This window comes from Medicago sativa, chromosome 7 (genome assembly GCF_051527215.1).
Source record: "Medicago sativa cultivar Bolivia chromosome 7, Bolivia_mono, whole genome shotgun sequence".
In the NCBI taxonomy this organism is placed as follows: Eukaryota; Viridiplantae; Streptophyta; class Magnoliopsida; order Fabales; family Fabaceae; genus Medicago; species Medicago sativa.
Genome location: NC_140755.1, coordinates 78,299,344 through 78,322,875, shown reverse-complemented (window position 1 = coordinate 78,322,875; position 23,532 = coordinate 78,299,344). Strand labels below are relative to the sequence as shown.

General features: G+C 31.5%; 2 protein-coding genes across 4 annotated transcripts; both read right to left on the bottom strand.

Moving 5' to 3' along the window:
* Positions 1 to 3,028: 3,028 nt before the first annotated feature.
* LOC146908824 (desiccation protectant protein Lea14 homolog) lies at positions 3,029 to 10,012 on the bottom strand. 3 transcript variants are annotated; one of them, XM_085726627.1, is made up of 3 exons: positions 9,861 to 10,012; positions 5,025 to 5,221; positions 3,029 to 3,479 (listed from the first exon to the last, which is right to left on the bottom strand). In XM_085726627.1, exons 1-3 carry the CDS (start codon positions 9,864 to 9,866, stop codon positions 3,227 to 3,229), a joined length of 456 nt encoding a protein of 151 aa, XP_085582753.1. In that variant the 5' UTR covers positions 9,867 to 10,012; the 3' UTR covers positions 3,029 to 3,226. The 3 variants fall into 3 exon arrangements, with proteins under 3 accessions (XP_085582753.1, XP_085582752.1, XP_085582751.1); XM_085726626.1 differs by lacking the exon at positions 9,861 to 10,012 and adding an exon at positions 5,944 to 6,066; XM_085726625.1 differs by lacking the exon at positions 9,861 to 10,012 and having other exon boundaries at positions 5,025 to 5,311.
* A 7,249-nt stretch (positions 10,013 to 17,261) lies between these two features.
* WRKY43 (WRKY DNA-binding protein 43) lies at positions 17,262 to 20,958 on the bottom strand. The gene is made up of 2 exons (XM_085727043.1): positions 20,330 to 20,958; positions 17,262 to 17,610 (listed from the first exon to the last, which is right to left on the bottom strand). The coding sequence occupies exons 1-2, from the start codon at positions 20,809 to 20,811 to the stop codon at positions 17,433 to 17,435; spliced, it is 660 nt and encodes a 219-aa protein (XP_085583169.1). The 5' UTR covers positions 20,812 to 20,958; the 3' UTR covers positions 17,262 to 17,432.
* Positions 20,959 to 23,532: the final 2,574 nt, after the last annotated feature.

The following is a 23,532-nucleotide window of genomic DNA, read 5'->3' as shown; positions in this document are numbered from 1 at the left end:
AGAAAATACATTAATTATAAAATCAGAGAGAACAATATGAATTCATACCTAGGTTACATGAATGCAATCATGAAGCACATGAAGAACAACTCCATCTCCATTACCACAAAACTCACAAGAGGGATAAACCCCAATGCCCCATATACTCCTTCGAAAATCAGTAAGAATGTGTTCATGCGCTACTAACCGAATAAAATTTTAATTTGATGTGGCCCATGCCATTTCAAAAGCATTTCCAATCTCCTTCCACTGTCAGACAATTTTGATCAGATGTTGTAATGAATAAGCACTTTGAACAGTGAAATGATGGGTATTGGTACATATCTATCCAATAGTGTAAGGCCATGCACTAGTTGGTGTCATAATAGTGAGAATCCGACTAACAGTCTCATCCATTAAATTGGTGTTACGGAAATAAAGGTCCCAATCTCCAGTCCGAGTTAAAACATCCCTCACAGAGAGAGTAGTGTCCATAAATGTTTGGTTGGTTATAGACATTAATGATCCATTATTAGGTGACCACTTGTCCAACCAAAAATTTGCATTACGACCATCACCAATTTGCCATAACACATGAGACTGAAAATCTTCCCGAATATATGCCAAAGCTTTCCAAACAGGAGAATCATATGATTGCACATTCATACTATTAATAAGATCATTATTACGCCTATATTTTCCTTGAAGGACTCTACACCATAGATCTTATGAATTCTTAATCAGTTTCCAAATCATCTTCATGAGAAAAGCCTCATTCATGCGTCAGGATTTCTTGAAACCAAGGCCCCCATCCTTTTTAACCAGGCAACAAACATCCCAATTATAAATTTCTATAAATGTTGTTGGCTTAAATAAAAATGTGTCTATGTGTGATTTTTACCCTTGATCAGACCCACTTAGGTAGGGCATCTTTATACTAAGATAAAACTTGCTTAAGTGAGTTTGATCCAAACTAAACAACAATTGTTTGTTGGGAATTACTTTTCTCACCCTATGGCCTTCTTCTGCGCCCTGTAAAATTTTCAAAAATGCCCCTGTGCATTCCGGATTTTAAAATCTGGATTCATGTTTACTATTTCGGATTTTATAATCCGGACAATTCTTATGTATAATCAGCCATCAGACTTTCACATTTCAGCAGTTTTGAGTTTTGCTTTTAAAAACAACAAAAAAAACTAAGTAAAAAAATGCTAAAAACCTGTCAAATAAAATCATAAAAATATAAAAAAAACACCAAAAATGATGAAATTTTGGATTTTGAGGGGCAGAGTCCCGTAAGAAGTCCCTTCTAAAGGAGTCATGGTCTTTGAATTTTTTCTGATTTTTTAGGGAAGTTTCGGAGCAATCCGATCAAGTAGCTCGAAAACCCGATTTTTGACTAAGAACAGGTAACAATGACCCAATAACAGAAGGATGAGAGTTAGGAAGATTAATATTGTCCCTAAAATGACTATCCATGTTACAAATATGTTTAGAATTTGTGCTGATACAATTCGGATTATATAATCCGAACTGTTTTACTTTGAAAAGGGTGTTTAGGGGGTTTCCGGTTTATGTAATCCGGAAACATCATGTAACACGCCCTATTTTTTGAAGTTTACGGATTACAAAATCCGGAAAAATCCGTTACTCATTTTTTCACCATTTAACAAAAGAAAACACCATTCCGAATTATAAAATCCGGAAACTAAAGGGCATTTTTGGAAAAAATAGGGCGCGCGAGGAAACCCACAGGGTGGGAAAAGTAAATCCTTTTTTTTTTGTTTTATACGAATTTTGGTGGACGAAATGTTATTTTGATATTTTATACAACTTGTACTTGGGACAAAAAGTTGTGTTGTGGTTTGGCGAGGGAGGTGAATTTCAGTTTTTGTCTTGACCCTTGCATTCAGTTTGTCTTGTCCCTTAAATGGTTTTACAAATCAAACATTGTATAACTAGAGTAAAAGTTGTCATGTCTTTTATTTTTTAGCAAAATAAAGGCATCCTTAATTTATTTAGAAGAATAACATCATGGTATATTTTAAATTAAATAAAAGATAAATTCAGTAAATATATACCCGGCTCCTTTCTATTTACATGATAATAATTCTCATCTCTCTAGTTTAAACATCAATTACGCCAATTTTAGTGTTTTGAAGGGTTGGTATAGTCAAGTGTCACATTTTCTACATCTGAAATTCAAATTCATCCTTGCTTCATCCAGGTATGCTCCATTTACTCTTTTCAATGCATAGGTGTGTGATACTTGGAAAATACACATAATTAAGGACTGAGATCAAAAATAAACAACCATTTCTTTCTCTGAATGTGTTCCATCTTCTTCCCCCATCGTCATCGTTGCCTCCCTCTCTTCATCTCACCAGCAGCTCCCCTCTCTGCCTATCCCTAACAGTGGTGTTGTTTCCTCTTTCTACTCCATACACCGCCACACACAACATTGCCGCATGTGAAGCATGAAATTAGCATTTTTTTTTTAAAATAAAAAAAGGGGAACACGTTTCAAGCGATATGAAATCAAACATATCCATGGAATCTCCGCAAACAATTGTAGATGAAAAATAATGCAACATCTGTCCAAGTATAATAAATAACAATGGAATTTACATCAAAATATACAACATTTGTATCATCATAATTTTTACAGCAAAGTCAGAATCCTGAAATTTTTGTAATGGAAGAACTCAATGAAGTGAAAAGTGAAGCAACATTGTAGGAGTAAAAATCGGATGGTTGATATTCTAACAAAAGGAGTAACCATAGAAGTTGGTTAATTCTTAGACAAGTTGTTACTTCCTACACAAGTTACTTAGTTGCTAGCTTTGATTTTAGTTTTTATGTTATGTGGCCGTTACAACTTGATTTAGCTATTGTAAAGTGTATAAAAGTTATATAAACATGTCAATAAAGTGTGCGCCATATTGATGACTTTAAGAATTCAAAACTCTTCTTTCTTTCCATTTATTAGTCACTTCAATGGAAGTGGTTTTGCCTATTTAGTATAACAACCATGTTTAACCCCAATCTGTTAACAAAAAAACTTCCATTCAAAACCTTGATTTCAAATACTTAAGTCATTTATAGTACTATAACATCCATAACCAACAAAAAGTACAACCAAAGGGAAAAAGAAACACCAGTAAATCGAAAATGATGTAAAAGCAAAACATAATGGTGCTTTTATTTATTTTATTGGTCTATTATATATGCCTCATAGTGGATCAAACTAGGCAAAGAAGTCAGAGATGCTTGGGAGCTTGATCTCTCCTTTTTGACAAAGAGGAATGGTGAAACTGCCAATAATAGGAAGATCAATAACAAGATCAATATCCAATTGATAATCAATGTCCCAATCAGCACCAATATCCTTTACCAAGGTAACAATTATGTTATGAGGCACCTTCACTAGCACATTAAGCAATGTTGTGTCACTGGCTTTCAATGATCCTGGGTCTGGTACAGTTCCTGATGCTATCTCCCTGATTATTATCATCAAACATAAAAACAATATAAATTAACAAGATGACTAAACACGACATATATAATATAATTGTTATCTAAAATTAAGTACACATTTTCAAATCATATAGAAGTTGCTAAACAAATATTTTTTTGTAACTTTTATTTCATAATAATTCTAAAGTTTTATATTTAATAACATTAGGATTTATGTGAAAGTGAAATATATTAACAAACACATTTTTATATAACTTTTCACATATAGTGCTTAGTACTTTTGCTCAAAATATACTGCGAGGAAGAAAAGTTTACATAGATGTAGTAAAGCCAATTTTGGTCTTAAGAATTTGAATAATGTAGTATACAACAGAAGGAGTATGCAACTGTGAATTATTAACAAAAGCTCTTCTCTGTAAAAATCAAAAACTGTTCTTCAAACAATATGACAAGATCAATAATGCTCCTTATGGGAATCGACCTCTATAAAGTGAGCATTTTACTTTAAAGTTTAGAATTTGATTTCACACCAATTGCTTAAAAGTCTTGCTAATGCTTAACACTCGGACCAATCAAGATCACCAATTATTTTAATGGAGTACTATTTAGTACTGTTGCGTTTTCTTCTTTACTAATCACAAAAATAGTTCATAGAGATAGAGAAATTACAGTGTTATATAAAAATTAATTGGTGTTTGCCTGTGTGGTAAGGTTAATTGGCGTTCAAAGGGCATGTTGTTTTTGGGTAGTTATTTGTCCTGTTGTATGCCTGGTCTATGGGTGTGGAGCAGTAGAGACACCTGTTTTTTTGATGTTGATGTTTTGGTTGATGTTAGGTGGGGTGGAAGTTTTTTGCTTGATAAGTGGGACATGTTGTCTTGGAGTTTTATGAAATTGGATTTTCTCAAGTCGGCAGTTTGCCGCATCGACAAAGTAATGACATATGTGGTTATGATTGTTAGGCTAAGATCAGACGATCCAAATTCTTTTTAAAAAGACAAAATAATGGTTTTAAAATATAAGTCCTCTAATTTTAATATGTTCGATCTCTATCGAATGGTCACAAATTTTGTAACTATTTGAATGCAACAAATTACCAATGCATGTAATTGTGGTCAATTTTTCTTGAATACAAAATATTACTAGAAGAGAGCCGACTCCTTATTCCTTAACTCAAATCATTGGAATCGTAGTCAAACTTTTATGACACAAAGTAGGAAGAGTAACGTGTCTAGCAAAATTTGTGTAAACATTTGATCGTTGACCTTCGAAAAACATTTCAACAAGAGTACCAAGTTACCAATAATCCTAATATATGATGAAAGTATTTCCTTTGACTCAAATTTGTTTTTGACCATTTACTCCAATTTTTTTAAAGATATTGAACACAACAAAATTAAACTCAGATCATCCAAAATTCAACTACCATAATCCATTCCGTTACAAATCAACCAATCTAATCTATAACTGATCCACTAAAATAAAGTCTCAACTCTCAAATTCAAAAACCAATTAACCCTAATATAAATCAAAACTAAAATTAAAGAAGAAGGAAAAAAAACACAAACCTGTTGGCACTTTTGAAGGAGTACTTGATGTCACAAATTGGAATAGAAGTAGAATAAGGATTTGAAACATTGATCTTAGCCAAATACTCAACAGACTGACGTGTCACGTCCTTGAAATCAACATCTGTAATATCTGCCTCAGGTTTAGGCATTTCCCCAACTTTCTCAGCAATATAGTTTTTGGCTTTGTCCAATAACTGTGACATTTTCAATACTGTAAATATTAGACTCACACAAATTACACTCAACGACACCTTCATACCCAAACCCATGATTTATAGTGAATAACACGTGGCGAATACGCGTTGCACGTGTTTTTCACGCGCTTAGAGATCTGGGTGGAAGAACAATGAAATAGGATTAGATCCGAGATGTCGATGATAATAATGAGGTTGTTGTCGGTGTCGTTTTGTGAGTTACTACCTCCGTTCCTTTTTAAGTGTCACTTTTTAACATTTTACACAAACCAAGACACTCAATAAATGTTACTTTTTCTTATACAATAATCTATACTTTTACTATAATAGCCTTAGTCATTTAAGATCTTATTTCATATATTTCTCTCTCCATAATAAATAACTAAGGGTAATGTTGGTAAAACAACATTTATTGTTGCATTGAACTTTGAAAATGACAGTTAAATAGGAACAAAAAATTTCTCCAAAAGTGACACTTAAAAAGGAACGGAGGGAGTATGTTTTTGGATCATGTGCAGGTGTGGCGTGTTGTGTGTCATGCAGTCGCATCACATGCCCTATTGATTTTGATACATGATCTCTTTCATTTTTCTAAGCAAGATATATGTATTTTTAATTTTTGGAAAATATATATTAGATTTAGAAAATTGATAGAGAATAAAAAAAATTGGAAGATTGGGTGGAGAATGAAAGAGAGAAAATAGATTGGTGAGAAAACTTACATCCATGATTGATGATGGTTGATGGAGGTGATCACGTTGATTGTTGAGTAGAGAGAAGAAAGTGAATATTGTCTTGTGAATGAAGATGGAATATGAAGGTGAGTTATGAAGGTAACGTGCTAGACCTAATAATTTGGTGCTAAAATACTTTATATGGAATTGATAGCCTCAAATTAAGGGGATAAAATAAGATTAAAGAAGTACGAAAAGATTTTTTATTGACCCTTCGTTTTCAAGTTGCAAGTTCTGCAATGGTATTGGCTTGGCTCAGTTAAGAGACTATGATTTGAAATTAATTCATTTTCTTATTAAAAAAATGATTTTTTTTGGTTAAGCAAAAAAATGATTTTATTCATACGAGAAAACATTTTTTTGCTTATGGACCGCTATTAGGCAGTTAAGATTCCTTGAGCTAACGCTTCCGAGACACTGATGGTAGATTGGGATGCAATTTAAGATTTGATGGTCTAGATTTAAGTTTGGTATTTTGAATTATTCAATTAAACTCAAAATTTTCATTTTTTTTATAGAGATTAATTAGAATAGACTGACCGTGTAAAACAACTTTATACTATCAACCAATTAAAATCCTCTAATTAAACACGTCATCTTAAATTTTTAAAAAAGGAAAAATCAAATAAAAGATAGAAAATAAATGTCATATATCACGTTTATTTTCCGTCAACAATTCATCACACTATCTCTCACAAGACACAACCGTAATTGTCTATCTCTCACAAGACACAATCGTAAATCGTAATACAATTTAGCATGCTTGAAACAAAAGATTGCAAAAAATATTATTTTCATATTTTTATCCATGAAAAACTCCAATGATAGAAAACGAACTACTCCCATTCATTTCTTTTCCATGAATGACTGTTATGATAAATAATGAATCACGGTCTCCTTAAGCCTTTATGGGAAACTACTTTTTTTTTTCTTTACAAAGTGGAAAACTAGGTTAAGAAGAATGAAAGGATGCAGTATATCATATAATGTAGATTGAAAACTGCTAAATCAAATGCCCAAATTAAGAAAGGTGGTAGAAGACATTTATTGGAAAAGATTGTATTTGATTTTTCCCTTTTTTAAAACTTAAGATGATATGTTTAATTGAAGGATTTTAATTGGTTGATAGTGTAAAGTTGTTTTACACTGTCAGTCTATTCTAATTAATCACTTTTTTATATTGGGTAATCAAGGTGAACAACCATTGATGTCTTAAATGCGTGATCGTGGGATCCCATGGCTACAAGGAATCTGAATTCAAAATTGTAGCATTTTCTCATATTTGATCGATCTAAATCGGATTAGCCAATATCATTAGTCACATCTTCCATAATAATCGTAACATTTGACTATATTTTGTGTGAAGGACAAGTAAGTACGAAGACTTATCACTTGAACCGGATAAGACTACAATGGATAACAAAACTCTCTTTAATAGATTTAACATTATTCCAATCGAACCAAAACGTCTGATTAAACTTAAAGAGTTCCATTATCATCTCATCCAAGTGTTTATGGGTACATTTGATTATTTCGCACATTAGAAAATGTGAAAACTAAAAGAAAGAGAAGAGTGGTTTTTTAAAATCATTTTTATTATTTATTATTATATGTTCATTATCATAAATACAAATTGAAAAATAATCTTGAAAGTAATGCACATAATATGTTGTGAACTTTATGTGCACCCGTTGAAACCGAGAGATTAGTGGCCTTAGTAATCAGGCTTAAGGAAGTGAAGTAAGCCAAAAGCTTAGATAAATTTTTTATGGGCTGTAGTCCTATGAAGTCATTTTTTGGTCAATTTGTCTATGAAATTCTCTGTATCGTTACAATTTTACGGGATCTATGAAATTCTAAACACCAACTGTTGGATTCGGTGTAAAAAGTGACTAATGGCATACTTTAGTGAAATCAGCTTGAAGGGCTTAAGGAAGTGAAGTCAACCGAAAGTAAGTAGAACAATCACGAATGATCAATCATGAGAAGAGATTTACTTTTCGCACCACGTGAGTTTCCTCGTGCGCCCTATTTTTTTCAAAAATGCCCTTTAGTTTCCGGATTTTATAATCCGGAATGGTATTTTCTTTTGTTAAAGGGTGAAAAAATGAGTAACGGAGTTTTTCAGATTTTGTAATCCAGAAACTTAAAAAAATAGTGCGCGTTACATGATGTTTCCGGATTACATAATCCGAAAAACCTCCTAAACACCCTTTTCAAGGTAAAACAGTTTGGATTATATAATTCGAACTGTATCAGCACAAATTCTAAACATGTTTGTAACATAGATAGTCATTTTAGGGACAATATTAATCTTCCTAACTATCATCCTTCTGTTTTTGGGTCATTGTTACCTGTTCTTAGTCAAAAATCGGGTGTTCGGGCTACTTGATCGGATTGCTCCGAAACTTCCCCAGAAAATCAGAAAAAATTCAAGGACCATGACTCCCTTAGAAGTAACTTTTTTACGGGACTCCACCCCTCAAAATCCAAAATTCCATCGTTTAGACCCATTTTTCGTTTTTTTTTTATTTTTCATATTCTCAGAAAAATCCGAAAAAAATTGCATTAGTTTTATTTGATTTTCAGAATTTTTTGGAGCTATTTTTATGATTTTATTTGACAGGTTTTTAGCATTTTTTACTTAGTTTTTTTGTTGTTTTTAAAAGCAAAACTCAAAACTGCTGAAATGTGAGAGAGTCTGATGGCTAATTATACATAAGAATTGTCCGGATTATAAAATCCGAAATAGTAAACATGAATCCGGATTTTAAAATCCAGAATGCACAAGGGCATTTTTAAAAATTTTATAGGGCGCGGGAGAAGGCCATAGGGTGGAAAAAGTAATACTCTCATGAGAATTGCACAAGAAATCACTAAGCTCAATATGGATGCAACCTCTTATGAACATAACAATTCTATGAGACAGGTATTTGTATTTGACCAAAATGGGGATCCCAAATTGCATTAGCAATAGGTCTTACATGTAAAGGATCTTGTACCCATGGCTCAAAATTTCCTTGCCAAGCTACATGAAAGAGATTCCCGGAAGTCCACAGAAAAATTATTGCTAATTGTTCGAAATGAGAAGCAAAAATATTCTGATAAAGACGTTCCTCAGTAATATCATCATGACTTTCGAAGTCGCGAATTGATGGGCAAAGCACAAGTTGTTTGTGTGAAACCGAAACTATAGTCTATGGCATTCCATTCATTGGGCCAAGGTATATCATCTCACCAATGTGATTTTTCAGTTCTCTAAGTTAGTAGGTTGATAGTTTCAATCATGCATATGAAGCCGGATCGTATGTAATTTGGAGTTATTATCATATAATCTATGCTTGCATGATTTTAGTTTTTTTACTCAATGAAATATTTAATTCTATTTTGCCAAAAAAAGCTGTTAATCACAAATCATAATATTAGTCTTAAAATTTGGGCGAGCTTAACTCAATTTTATAAAACAAACTTGTAAAGTCATGAATGTCTCACTTATAAACACATATTCAGACTTCGCATCATCAAGTGATAGACTCTTAACCCCCCCCTCATGCACATGACCGAACTTCTTGACTGTGACTCGATACCGAAAATTTATCATTAATTAATTATTAATAATAATAATTCCTAACAACTATAATCAACATCAGTTCAAAATTTATTAGTTAAAACTTAATTCAAAAGTATATAGAAGCAAAGCTTACACAATCAGCTGATCAAAGAAAATCTGTAGTTGGAAAGAAAAACATGATACTCTATCACTCCATGTCCATATGAAATTAAATGTGCATAGATTTTATTTTTATTAATTAATTAGACATGCATATGATTATATATAGGAATTGATCGATATTTTGATTCAATATAGTACAAACTACAAAATGAATATTGCTGAGAAAACTTACATCCATGATTGATGATGGTTGATGGGGGTGATCACGTTGATTGTTGAGTAGAGAGAAGAAAGTGAATATTGTCTTGTGAATGAAGATGGAATATGAAGGTGAGTTATGAAGGTAACGTGCTAGTCCAAGTAATTTGGTGTTAAAGGACTTTATATGGGAGAGAATATAAGATTAAAGAAGTACAAAAAGATTTTTTATTGACCCTTCGTTTTCAAATTGCAAGTGTTGCATTAAATCTTATAGCGGAATCAGATGATTCTAATGTGGTTCAGGCGCTGAACACTCATCAACAACAACCCAACTATGTCGGATCTATTATTGGAGATTGCATTAATTTTAATGTCTTTTTTTCGTAGGTTAAGATTTTTGCATGTTAGACGTGAGGCTAACTAAGCTGCTCATTATCTAACTCAATACTCTCTTCATAATCCCGATTGTATATAGATTGAAGAGACCCCACCTTATATTTCCGCAATCTTGGCTTTTGATTTATTGCCAGACTTTTGTTAATGAAATTTTATTTATCGTCAAAAAAAAAGTTGCAAGTGCTGCATTTGTATTGGTTTAGTTAAGATACTATCATTTGAAATTAATAGGGTAGTAAATTACGTCCACTCGGCACTCGCCATAAAAAATTCCACCGTAAAAGGAGGAAACCATAAAGAAAATGATTTTTTTTCCCTTTATTTTACAAGAAATTTTTTTATTTTATTTTAGGGAACAAGAAAAATAATTTTATTTGTACTACTTTTTTTTTCTTCTTCTTCTTCTTATGGACCGCTATCATGCAGTTAAGATTTTCCTCGAGCTAACGCTTTCGAGACACCGATGGTAGATTGAGATTTATGAAACCTAAATATGTAGTACGAGTACGAGTATAATACAATACGAGTACATAAATACGTGGAATTTTTAAAATTAAGTATACGATACGGTTAAGATATATTAACAAATTTTTTTATACTAAAACCCATATGCATGTGTAATACTTAGAAAAAATGCATTGATTACTCTTCATCATTACTATATGATTGTACCCGACCAGATGGTGACTGTCGATGAGGTGCTTGGTGGTGGTTGTGAGTAGTTTGCTTTGACTGGAATGGCGGGGGTATGCACTTTCATACACTCCGATGCTCAAGTCAGTATTGAGTTTAGAAAGGGAGTTAGGAAAGTAGAGAGAATCTAACCTTAGGAGAGTAGGAGAGTCCCTTTTTATACTGAGGAGATGCAAGAGCCGATATGCAAGGCACATGTGGGGGCTCGGCAGTTACGGATTCACAAGAATCATAACTGTCGAGCGAGATTCGCGGGGGCGTGCGGAAAACATTACCATTCAGGTTTGAATGGCTCCTGCGGTCTGCTACAACAATCCCCCTCGCGGGGAGGGGGTTGTTGCGAGTAAGTGGCCCAAATGTGAGATTTGGGTTATTTTGTATTGGGCCTTAGGTATTTGCTCGGTCCAGAGCAGTGGCCCCTCAAGTCGTTGATCTTGGAGGAAAGTGATGACTTCGAGCGAGATAGTTCATGCTAGAGCAAGCCTACGCTCGTATAAGGGCACAAGAGTGTTCGTGTCAAACATCTCATTTGGATGAGCTTTATTTAAGGATGAGAATCCTTAAGATTGAGTTCGTTCCAGTTTGGTAGTTCGTGATGTACTCGCGAAGGAGCAGTTCGCTCAAAAAACTTATGCTCGCATGGAGTGTCGGCGTTCTTGAAAGTACTAGTCTGCATATGATGTATCTCTGTTTGTTTAGAGAATGCTCGAAATGGGTCTAGTAACGAACGCTCATATGAGTTTTTTGCATACGCTTGTTCAATCAGTTCGTCGATGATGTGACTATTAAATTCCCCTGTCAATGCGTTGGTCGTTTGTCCTCTCACCATTTAGATGTGAATAATGCATTTTTGCATGGAGATCTACAAGAGGATGTTTACATGACTATTCCAATAGGTGTTCCTATTTCCAAGCCTAATCAAGTATGCAAATTATCTAAGTATTTATATGCTCTCAAACAGGCTAGTAGGAAGTGGTATGAAAAGCTTACTAATATTCTAATCATAAATGAATACAAGCAAGCTGCCTCTGATGCTTCTTTAATCATTAAGAGTACATCAAAATCAAGGACCTTGGCACTCTCAAATATTTCTTAGGACTTCAGGTTGTTCACTCCAAGACTAGCATCTCTCTTTGCCAAAGAAAGTATTGTTTGAATCTTTTTGATGACTCGGGTCTTCTAGGTTTTAAACATGCTTCCACTCCTTCTGATCCTTCAATCAAGTTGCACAATGATAGTTCTTCTCCATTCTCAGATATATCAGCTTATAGAAGATCGATTGGCAGACTCTTGTATCTCAACACTACTAGACCTGACATCACTTATATCACTTAGCAACTCAGTCAGTTTCTCATCAAACCTACACAAACTCATTGCAATGCAACCATGCGAGTTCTCAAACATCTCAAAGGATGTCCAAGTCGTGGCATTATCTTTCCTAGAGCCCCAGTTCTACAAATTCAAGGTTTCGCTGATTCAGATTGTAACACTGTAACCCCAACTAATATTTTCTAAATTTAAAATACAATTAAGAATAAAACACACAAGGGGCGTCACACATTCTCATCGTTCAAAAGTACTTCAATTTAATTAAAAATAGTGCAGCGGAAATAAGTTAAAAACATTATCACATTATTTTAACAAATAAGTTGAATTCAAATATGAATTCTATAACAAAGTTTGAAGATACAAGAAAAAAACCACAATTCCCTATTGTTACAAAATCAGAGCATTGACCCAAAATAAATTCCTAATGAAAAAAAGAAAGACTCCTCGTCGTACTCCAAGCTTGCAACGTCTAAAGTTCTTCGTCCTGAATATATGTACCGAACAAGGGTACAAACATTCAATCCACAATCAAGGTGAGTATATATCAAAAAAAGAAGATTGCATAAACATAATGAATAGACTCAGAGATTAAATACATAAAGCATCATCAATCATATATATATATATATATATATATATATATATATATATCATTTCACATCATTTAATAAACCTCAATCAATCATCATCGTTTAATAATCACAATTGGTTACTCAAAATATAAACAAAGACAATTATCAGTTATGAATTCACACTCATAAGAAAATTCATTTATGTATGCAATGCTCCTAGACTCGACTGAATATGTGTGTGGTACCAAATCTACTCATCGTCAAATATTTTGTATATCATAGATATGTTACTGATTTATCCTCCATTGTTAAATTACATAGTTAAATAGACTCGATCATGAATGCATGAATGCCAAATAACTACATCAACAATACACATCATTTACTGATTCAACATTTCACATCTTTAAATAACTCATTATTAGATATAACATCGTCAAATATCTCATCAATATTCTTCGTCAAATAACACATTAATACACATAATCAAATAACACATCAGTACACATCGTCAAATAACACACCTTTACTCATCATTTAATATTTCATCATTTCAATTTATCATTTAGAACCTATCATATTAACATTAACTCACTCACGATCACTCACCACAACAACCAATACTCCAAACCCAATTGCCCTACGTATTAAAAACATCATGTATTTTTCCATAAGTCAACAACATTAAAAAAATCATTGACATAGAAGATGGGTTCGCAGAGTTACTAGGGCATATAAGTAAATGCCAAAATTATGACATTCAATATGCAGAAACTACTATGTGTTCACTTTCAAACGTCAATGGTCCTATTCAAAAATGTGTTTCCTAACTTAAGATATCAATTTTTGAAGCTGACTGACTCAAAGTAATTTATAAAATAGAACGGTCATCTTCATAATATCACTAAAAAATTTAGAATACAAGTTAGCTTTCAAATCCGATTGATTCGACTGATAAATGATCTCTGTACCAAAAGTTATCACTAATTTAGTGACATGGTATCTAAGTTACGAGTGCAGAATTTACTCATTAACATTAATTTTTCATATGATTAATTCTCATTAAAACACCAACACCTTAAAACCTCATTTTATACCTCTAATTTTATGGTTTTTACTTACTTCTTATATATTTCAAAGCGCAACATCATCGTATTTAAATCACGAATTTAACATGAAAACAACACAATTTAGAAACGAAAATCAAACATATAAATACGGCAACATATAATAACATGAATTTAACAAAGATTCATCAAAAGTAATTACAACAACATAAAAGAACACAAATTCAACTAAGATTCATCGAAAGTAATTACAACAACATAAAAGAACATGATATAACAAAAATTTATCACAAGAATAAATAAAAACACCGAGGGTCAAGGACTCTTCGATGCCCACGTGAATATACAACCCTTAGATTGAATAAAATTCTCCCTTTCCTCAAAGTTCTGCAAATTGATGGATTACTACATCTGAATCTCTCTCTAAGCTTCTCTCTATGCCTCGTTTCTTTTCTCCTTAAACCTGGTTTTCTTTTCGCCTTTGCTATCTTTTTCTTTGTTTCTTTTGTAACTTTAATTCTCTAATGCTCTTCTATATTTATAACCACTATTTGGGCTTAATTTCTCACTTAATCTTTAGAAGACTTACTATTTGCACCTCTAATTTGGTTATTATTCTTTTTTCATAACCACAGAGCCTTGTTGTTTACATTTCCCTTGCTTAAATCATTAAATCACTACACAGATCACTATTTACACCTCATTTTCTACCCAATTTTACTAATGCACTATTGTTTGCACCCTACTTCATTATTCTCGCAAAAAATGATATTTTCTTCATAAAACTTATTTTCCCTCACTCTTTAACCAACCAATTAACCTATCTATTTCCAAATTACCTATTCTCACGATAAATACGAATAATTAAATTAATAATATGAAACAAACTAATAATAATAATAATAATAATAATAATAATAATAATAATAATATTATTATTATTATTATTATTATTATTATTTCTAATAATAATACCAATATATTAATATTTAAAATTCGGGTTGTTACACAGATTGGGTTGGTTGTAAAGATACAAAGAAGCAAGCTACCGTCTCTAGATCATCATCTGAAGCAGAATATCGTGCCTTGGCTTCTGCTACTTGTGAATTACAATAGTTGCTTTATCTTATCAAAGATTTACAAATAAAATGTGCCAAAGCTCTTGTACTATACTGTGATAACCAAAGTGCATGCATATTATTGCTAACCTTATGTTCCATGAAAGAACTAAGCACCTGAAAAGTGATTATCAAATTGTCCGAAAGAAGCTATAAGTTTGTCTTTTCAAGCTACTTTCTGTCACCTCTCAAGATCAAATATCATATTTCTTTACCAAATCCTTGTTTTCACAACCATTCAATTGTTTACTATCCAAATTGAACATGTTAGATATCTACCAACCTCCAACTTGTGGAAGATATGTGGAAGATATTGCACAATGAAGTACAAAAGGAACAAAATCTTATTAAAATTGATAGCTTGCAGTACAAGCCACCTTTGTAAAGGTGGTTTAGTGTAGCACACCTAGCTCTATTAGTGTAGTATAATTCAGTTTTAGATAGTACAATCACAATGTATAAATGTGTGATGTACTCTATGTTTCATTCTAATGAGAATTTACACTCTTTCACTCTATTCTTAATAATAATATATACTACTTCATTTGTCCCGAAACAAGTGACTTTGTATTCAATTTTGTTTTTTGGTCAAATTGTCTATGAAATTCTTTTTTTTTTTGTTACAAAAGAGGAATGAAATTCTAAACACCAACCGTTGGCTTCAGTGTAAAAAGTGACAAATGACATATTTTAAGTTTTGTTTGCGAGTTTGGAGGAAAGAGGAATGGAAGACTTTGGAGGGTTGAAAATATAAGGGAAAGTAGTAAAATCTTTCAGATTTTTTGAAAGAGTCATTTTTTAAAGAATGACAAATTAATACTTATCATTAATATATTTTTTATTTTAAGAATATTATAACTACTTACATTAATTTGTCAAAAAAAATACTTAAATTAAATTTGAAGAATTCATGTAAACCCTCCAAAACCCCTCAAATCACTCCTTCAATACAATTTTTGAGTTCCCCGAATAAGGAGGGTTTTGTATTATGAAGAAAAATAAAACCTCAAAATCTTCCCCTCTCAATGTCATCTATTTCTTTCACTTGCTCCATCTTTTTTTTTCTTTCTTCCAAACCCCTCCGCTCCAATATCGCAAACAAAGCCTTAGGGAAGTGAACCCAAAGTCAGAAGAATCACGAATGATTAATCATGAGAATTGAACGAGAAATCACTAAGCTCAATATGGATGCAACCTTTTATGTTCATTAAAATTCTGAGACTAGGTATTTGTATGCGAAATGATGGGCAAAGCACAAGGTGTGTGAAACCGAGACTATGGTTCTATGGCATGCCACTCATAGCGCGAAAGAACATCATCTCACCAATGTGATTTTCCAGTTCATTAAGTTACAGGGCCGTCCCCGACAATTCGGAGGCCCCGTTATAATCTTGACAATTTTTCATTTAAAAATAACTGAAAAAAATCTAAAGACTTTTACCCACAGACAAATAGGCATGTACCTATGGATAATGCATAATTGATAGCAAAATTGATGTCTTTTAAACTTTTACCTAGGGAAAAAGGACATTTAGTGACGGATTTTGGCCGTAGGTACAAGTTTTTTTTTCGTTTTTTCAAAATTTTGAGGCCCCTCTAAGTTTTAGGCCCTGTGCCAAGGGCCTTGATGCACTTGCACAGGGCGGCCCTGTTAAGTTAGTAGGTTGATAGTTTCAATCATGCATATGCATATGAAGCCGAATCATATATAATATATAATTTGGAGTTATTATCATATGATCTGTGCTTGCATAATTTTAGTATTTTTACTCAACGAAATATTTGTTTCTATTTTGCAAAAAAAAGTTGTTAATCACAATATTGTCTTAAAATTTGGCGGGCTTAACTCAATACAAAATAAACTTGTAAGGTCAGAAATATCTCACTTATAAACACATATTCAGATCTAATGATAAACTCTAAACCCCCTCATGTCCATGACTTGACTTCTGTAGCGTGACTCGATATCTAAAATTTACCCTTAAATAATTACTAATAATAGTACTTCTTAACGACTATACATCAACATCAGCAATTCCGGTCAAAATTTATTAGTTAATCCAAAAGTATATACAAGCAAAGCTTTACCCCATTAGCTGATCAAGTAATTCAAAGAAAATCTAGAGTTGAAAAGAAACACTCCAAGTACATATCAAATTAAATGTGCATAAGTTTTATTTTATTAATTAATTAGTTACACATGCATACGATTATATACCGGCATTGATTAATATTTTGATTCAATATATAAATTAAGTTCACAGTCAAATTAAGCACTTAGTAATTATATAAATTAAAGTGTACTTAGAGATTACAATTACAACATCAACCATTAGAAGAAAGCCAAAGATAAATAAAGTTAATGCTTGATATGTACGTGCATACATGTAGGTAGCTTTTTGTATATAAAAGAAAAACAATTTCACAATTACAAGCTAGCAAGAAACTGTATTTGCTTTAGAAGAGGAGTTAGAGTTTCCATCAGCTTCTCGCATGGGTGGTTGTGAATTCCCTCATAAGTAGTCACCACAATGCTAGTATCTTTGGAAAGCCTTTGCACCTGTTTCTTCACGTTGCATGTGTGATGTGTGCATCGATAGTAGCTTCTTTATATTTTACCAATGCAAATTTATGGATCAAGAAAACAAATAATTTAGTGATCCCAATCAACCAAAGAGAGGAAGTCAACAACTAGTAAAGTAGAAGAAGCTAACCGCAACATCGAAGACTGAAAAAGGGTTATCACATGATACAATGATACAAAATCTAAAGTAGTAAAAACAAAACCTAAAAGAGATATTGATCATTTTTCACGAGTTTGGATCTCTCATTTGCTATTCCCTATTTTTCTCTTAGTTTCACTCTCTCTCTCCGTTAAAATTTATAAACTATCGAGGAGAGTGAAATTAAGAGAGATTGAGAGTTATGTAAGAGATGTAGAAAATAGTGATGGAGAGGATCTCTTAATTTGAAATTTTATTATCTTAAAAAATATCTTAGAGAAAGAGTATAATTTGGAGATAACACTAAGCTACCGTGGAGTTTTGTATAGACTATAACCAATCATTCAATCATAAATGTCATATCATTTTGGGTTAAATGTGTTTTTGGTCCCTATAAAATTGGGAACTTCTAAGTTTAATCCTTACTTAATTTTAATAGGTTTTCTAGTCCCTACAAAAAAAAAAAATACTTCTAATTTTAGTATCTGTTACAACAAAGTTTGTTTAATTATCCTTAAACTCTTAAATTTTTGTACGATTTTTTTCAGACAAGTTTAGAATACTATGAAAGGTTCATTAACTAAAATTTAGAATTTTTTAACATGAAACGAATTAAATATGATTTTTTTTGGTCAAGTAGCCTAGTGGCTAGAGCATACACAATTAAATTGTGGAGAAGTAGAGTGTCAGGGGTTCGAACCCCGGCCCCTGCATATAAAATGTAATATCCCTACCAACTGAACTAAGCTTACGGAGATTAAATATGAATTTTTTAAAATGACAAAGGTTAAAGATAAAATTAACAAAATCTGGACGTAGAAATCAAATTTTGCGATAATTTTTTGCATAGGAACTTTTAGTAATGTTATTGACACGTTTGCAAAAAATTGTTCAAAAACTCAAGAGTTTAAACACAAATTAAACAAATTTGAACTGAGGAGGGACAAATACTGAGTGCATAAATTTTTTTAGGGATTAAAAGAACTATTAGAATTAAGTAATGACTAAACTTAAAAGGTCTCAATTTTATAGGGAGCAAAAACATATTTAACCCTATCATTTTTTATGTTTAATCATTTTAAATTATTTTAAATTTTAAATTAGTTTTGCCGATAGAGTATTGCTAACCAATAAAGAATTTAATTAGTATACTCTCTTAGTGTATAATTATCTTGCGCATGCATCCAATGATATACTGTCACACCAATTAATGAATATGAAAACACATAAGATATCTTATTTATTAATTGATATGACACAACACCATTGAATGCATGTGTAAAATAATTGTACATCGATAGAGTATACTAATTAAACTCCTCAATAAAGGTAGCAAATAATTTACAACTTTTAAGCTGCATTTACTATTTAAATGACTCTTTTACCCTTATATAAAGTATTTGTCTTTTAAATAACTAGTGAATGTATTTAATATCTCAAAATTTCTTATGAAAGTATATTTAAACAATCTATTCAATTTCTTTTTTAAAATAATTAACTTCATTGGTTTTGATGTTTGTTTTTCTATTCTGATAATTGAGAACATAATAGCTAAGAAGTATTAAGCCTTAGTTTAAAAAATATTGTGGATAACTTATAAGCTATAGTTTATAAAAGATAGTTGATGAACTATCTGATAGCAGATAAGTCAGTTAGTGAATTTGTAGTGTTTGATAAAATTAATTGTTGGATAAAATTGTGAGAAAAATTGATAACCTTTAACCTACTTAAATTAAACTTACCGAAAATGATGGTTACCAAATTAATCTTTTATACGAGCTTATAAGCTAGCTTATTTTGTTTGCCAAACAAATGGAAAGTTTATTAAAGTATAAACTTTTTTCAGAGACTTAAAGAATAAACTTAGAATAGTGTATTATAATTATTATTGCTATTATTTTAGATCAAGATACAGGTTTAGAAGAATAAATTTAGAAGGGTACACTTGTCTTTTAATTTCATTTTTATCTTCTTAATTTGAGTCTTTAGAACACAAGTTAACATGTCTCTTATTTTAATGAGTGTATCATTATTTCAGTCGTCTACATTAACAATACTATTTTAAAATGATGCTTGCAATTCCAAGACATTTATCAAAATCGTCCCTCCATTTATTTTTGTAAAGATTATAAATGACAATGGACAGAGATACATTTGAAACTATAAAGTGAATTTTAAGATGAACTTACATTTTGCAATTTTAGAAACTATTTTAAAATATTGATAATTTCAGAAACTATTTTGACCAGTCCTACAATTTTAGAGAAGAAATTGGATATTTTCTCTTCTTTTAATATACTAATAGACAGATTTTATTAAATTTTATTTTAGACAAGAAATTTGATATTTTCTTTTCTTTATCAAAATCGTCCCTCCATTTATTTTTGTAAAGATTAAATTTAATATATGCGAATATTTGATTCATGTAAATGTAATATATATACTTCTCCTTAGAAATGTAATATACATCTATTATAGCATTGAAAAAAAGTGATCAATATACTGTTTACGAATGAATAATTTTGTTAAGTTTGAAATTGAGGGTGCAATATATATGCAAGAAACCAAATGATGATTTCACAAACATACATGTAGTATATACCTGGGATACTTGCTGTTCTTGACAGCTTTTTGTCCATATTTCCTCCAACGATAACCATCATCCAAAATATCATCAACACTTCTTGTCTGAAATGCAAACCTTGGCACTTTTGTTGTCTTTTTCACTCTCCCACCTCTAACCCTTTTCTCCTCTAACTTGTTTCCCTTTTCTTCTTCATGTAGTTGATAACTCCCACTTTCATTATTTTGAATTACCAAATTAGAAGAAGATGAAGTGCATTGTTGAATATTGTCAATCTTTAATGTCTCCTTAGCATCCCCAACAAGCAAGTTATTGTTGTTTTGACCTAAGAAAAAGTTTCCCCACTCAATATCACCAAGGCCTTGATCTTGAGATTCCAAAGGGTAGTTTTGTAAAGAAGGTGTAAAGAAGAAGGGGAGAGAAGTGTTGTTGTTTTGAGTTTGTGGTGATGGTATATTCATTAATGGTGGTGGTGGGTTTGGTGGGTCTTGGCTATCCATTGAGAACAATGAAGAGAGAAAATTATGAAAATGTTCTAGGGTTGAAATTTATAAGGGGGAAATTAAGATGGTGGAAGGTAGAAGAAGTTTGGCAACCATAACATACATGTACAACATATTGAGAGGGTAGAATGCATTGATGATAACGAAGAGAAGAAAAAAAAATAAATGCATATATATATGGGGCACGTATCCTTTGTTATGTGTTATGTGAAAGCTTGTAGGGCAGTTGAGCTGAAGTAGTTGAATTTAGTTGAGGTTATCATAGGGTGCAAGACAAGAGAAAGAGATACATACTATATATGTGCATATTCCACACTTAAATGTTTCTATGTTATGTTATGCATGATCAATCGTACATGGTATACATTCTCTAGGCCACCACTTCATCTCACACACGCGTTGAAATTGATGGACCGTTTACCTACCTATAAAACTTGCATTAAGTAGTATAGTTTTGATTATGTCATGAGATAGAAAATTTTAATTGAATAATTTATTTGATGTTACTATAGTTTTGCTTATCTTGGTTAATATTGAAAACTTAGATGTTACTTTCATGAGATATACTTACACATAAAATGATAAAGTTTAATTGAATAATTTATTTGATGATTACAAACTAATTATACAATTAAATTTTGCACATGTACCAACAAAAAAAATATTACACATACATATCTTTAAATCATTTTTTTAAGGGACATATATTTGTTAACCAAGATTATGACAACTATTCAATGGTCTTGGTGTTTTCTTGCAGGTATGATGCTGCAAATTTGCCCACTATGGAGGTCTAATTTTTGAGGTTCAACCCTCTTCCACAAACATCCCTCTCTTACAAAAAATATTGAGAGTGATAGGAGAGAAAAGATAGAGGAAAATGATGAGGTGTAGAGAAGTTTTGTTAGAGTTCTTGTGAGTATAATTTAGTTGGTAGGAACACTGTATTATATATGTAGGGAATGAAGTTCGAATATCGGATTCTCCACTTAATCATTTTAGAGGTGAAATTCTAACAATGAAACTATTTGACAGAAAAGGAAAAAGTTTTGTTAGAGATGATTCAACATGTAATTTTTCTTTCAGTTTGGTTTTCGTTGTCAACCATTTATTAAAAAAAAAAGTAATACCCAAATCACACTATATAATGTTGCTTTAAAAAAATTATATGCAAATGTTTGTAGTTAGTAATTAGTTGTTAGTATATTACAAATTTTTCTCTTAGGTTCAAACTCGGGACCTTTAACTCATTCAACTCTTAGCTCAACGTAATGGAAATAATCAATTACCTTACTTTTGAAAATATTAAAATTGTTTCCTCAAATCAAAGTAAAATCCTATATAATGTTATAAACATGGTTTTGTCTAATGTACACAAGTCAATTATTCGTGTCCAATGCACAAGTTTAATTTTCCACCATTTGATGAATAAATCTTATCATATTTCGTTTTTTTTGGTAGTGATCAATTTTTTTTTGGGTATTGATTATCATATTTCATTTAATTTAATGGTAACACTTATTGATCCAATAATAAAAACAACCGAAAATTGGCCTATAAACATAATTTATTATCCTTGGCGAGGCAGAATAAAACCGATGAAGCCTAATGTCGAATTTATTTCTTGCTGTAACAAATAAAAAGGGATAGCTTGTAGAAACAGAAAATGTGGACAGTTAAACATAAATACTCAAGTTTCTAATTAGTTTCTAATTATACGTAACCTTAAATAATATTAATAATAGCCTATTACATGTTATTGGTGGGTAGTACACATTAGACCACCGAATTTGATACCTTATACCATGAAAATTTAGCATAATATGGTAAAGTTATCAAGCAGTCTTACAGTTAAGTAATAAAGAAAACATGAGTTAATTACATGACGAGTAATTCAACAAGTGTGTTTAAACTGATAGCTAATTTGATTTGGTTGAACTTGCTAGGAATGATAGTTAGCCAAGAGAAAAATGCAGACTTAGAAAAAGACTAAACACTACTACTATATAGTTTGGTGAACATCATAAACGATAAATATCTATTCAAACTAAAAAATGGGCAGCCAATAACATTACACTATCAACATCACAACCACCATAGCAACTTATTTATTGCATTAAGGCTATAAGAAAATAAGGATAAAATAGGTGAATTTTAAACATTTATAGTTCCTACGTCTACCAATTCTAACACTAAAGTTTGACATTTAAAAGCCTTTTTCTATCTGAAGAAACTAACTTAGCTTGATTTTCTCTTCATGGATCTCTTCTTAATTACATACGAACTAGTAACTTGCAATAATCTTATTTAACAATCAACACATGCAAACAATAAACATTCTCCAACGCAATTAATAATTCATTGACTTGAAGGGACATGCAAATTATTATGCAAAGCCTATCTCAAGTTTTAAAGCCACAAATACAAGAGACGTTAACAACAAAGAATTTAATTAGTATATTATGTCAGTGTACAACTATTTTACACATGCATTCAATGATGCGTTGTCACGTCAATTAATAAATATCAAAACACATGAGTTGTAATCTTCATTAGTTGACGTGGCAACATATCATTAGATGCATGCGTAAAATAATTGATAGAGCATACTAATTGAGTTTCGTGTCAACGATTTTAAAATTCATTTTCCAGTAACAAAGAAAATATGGGAAAACAGAAAACATACACTTTCAGATTTTTTTTTCTTTCTTTCTTGGG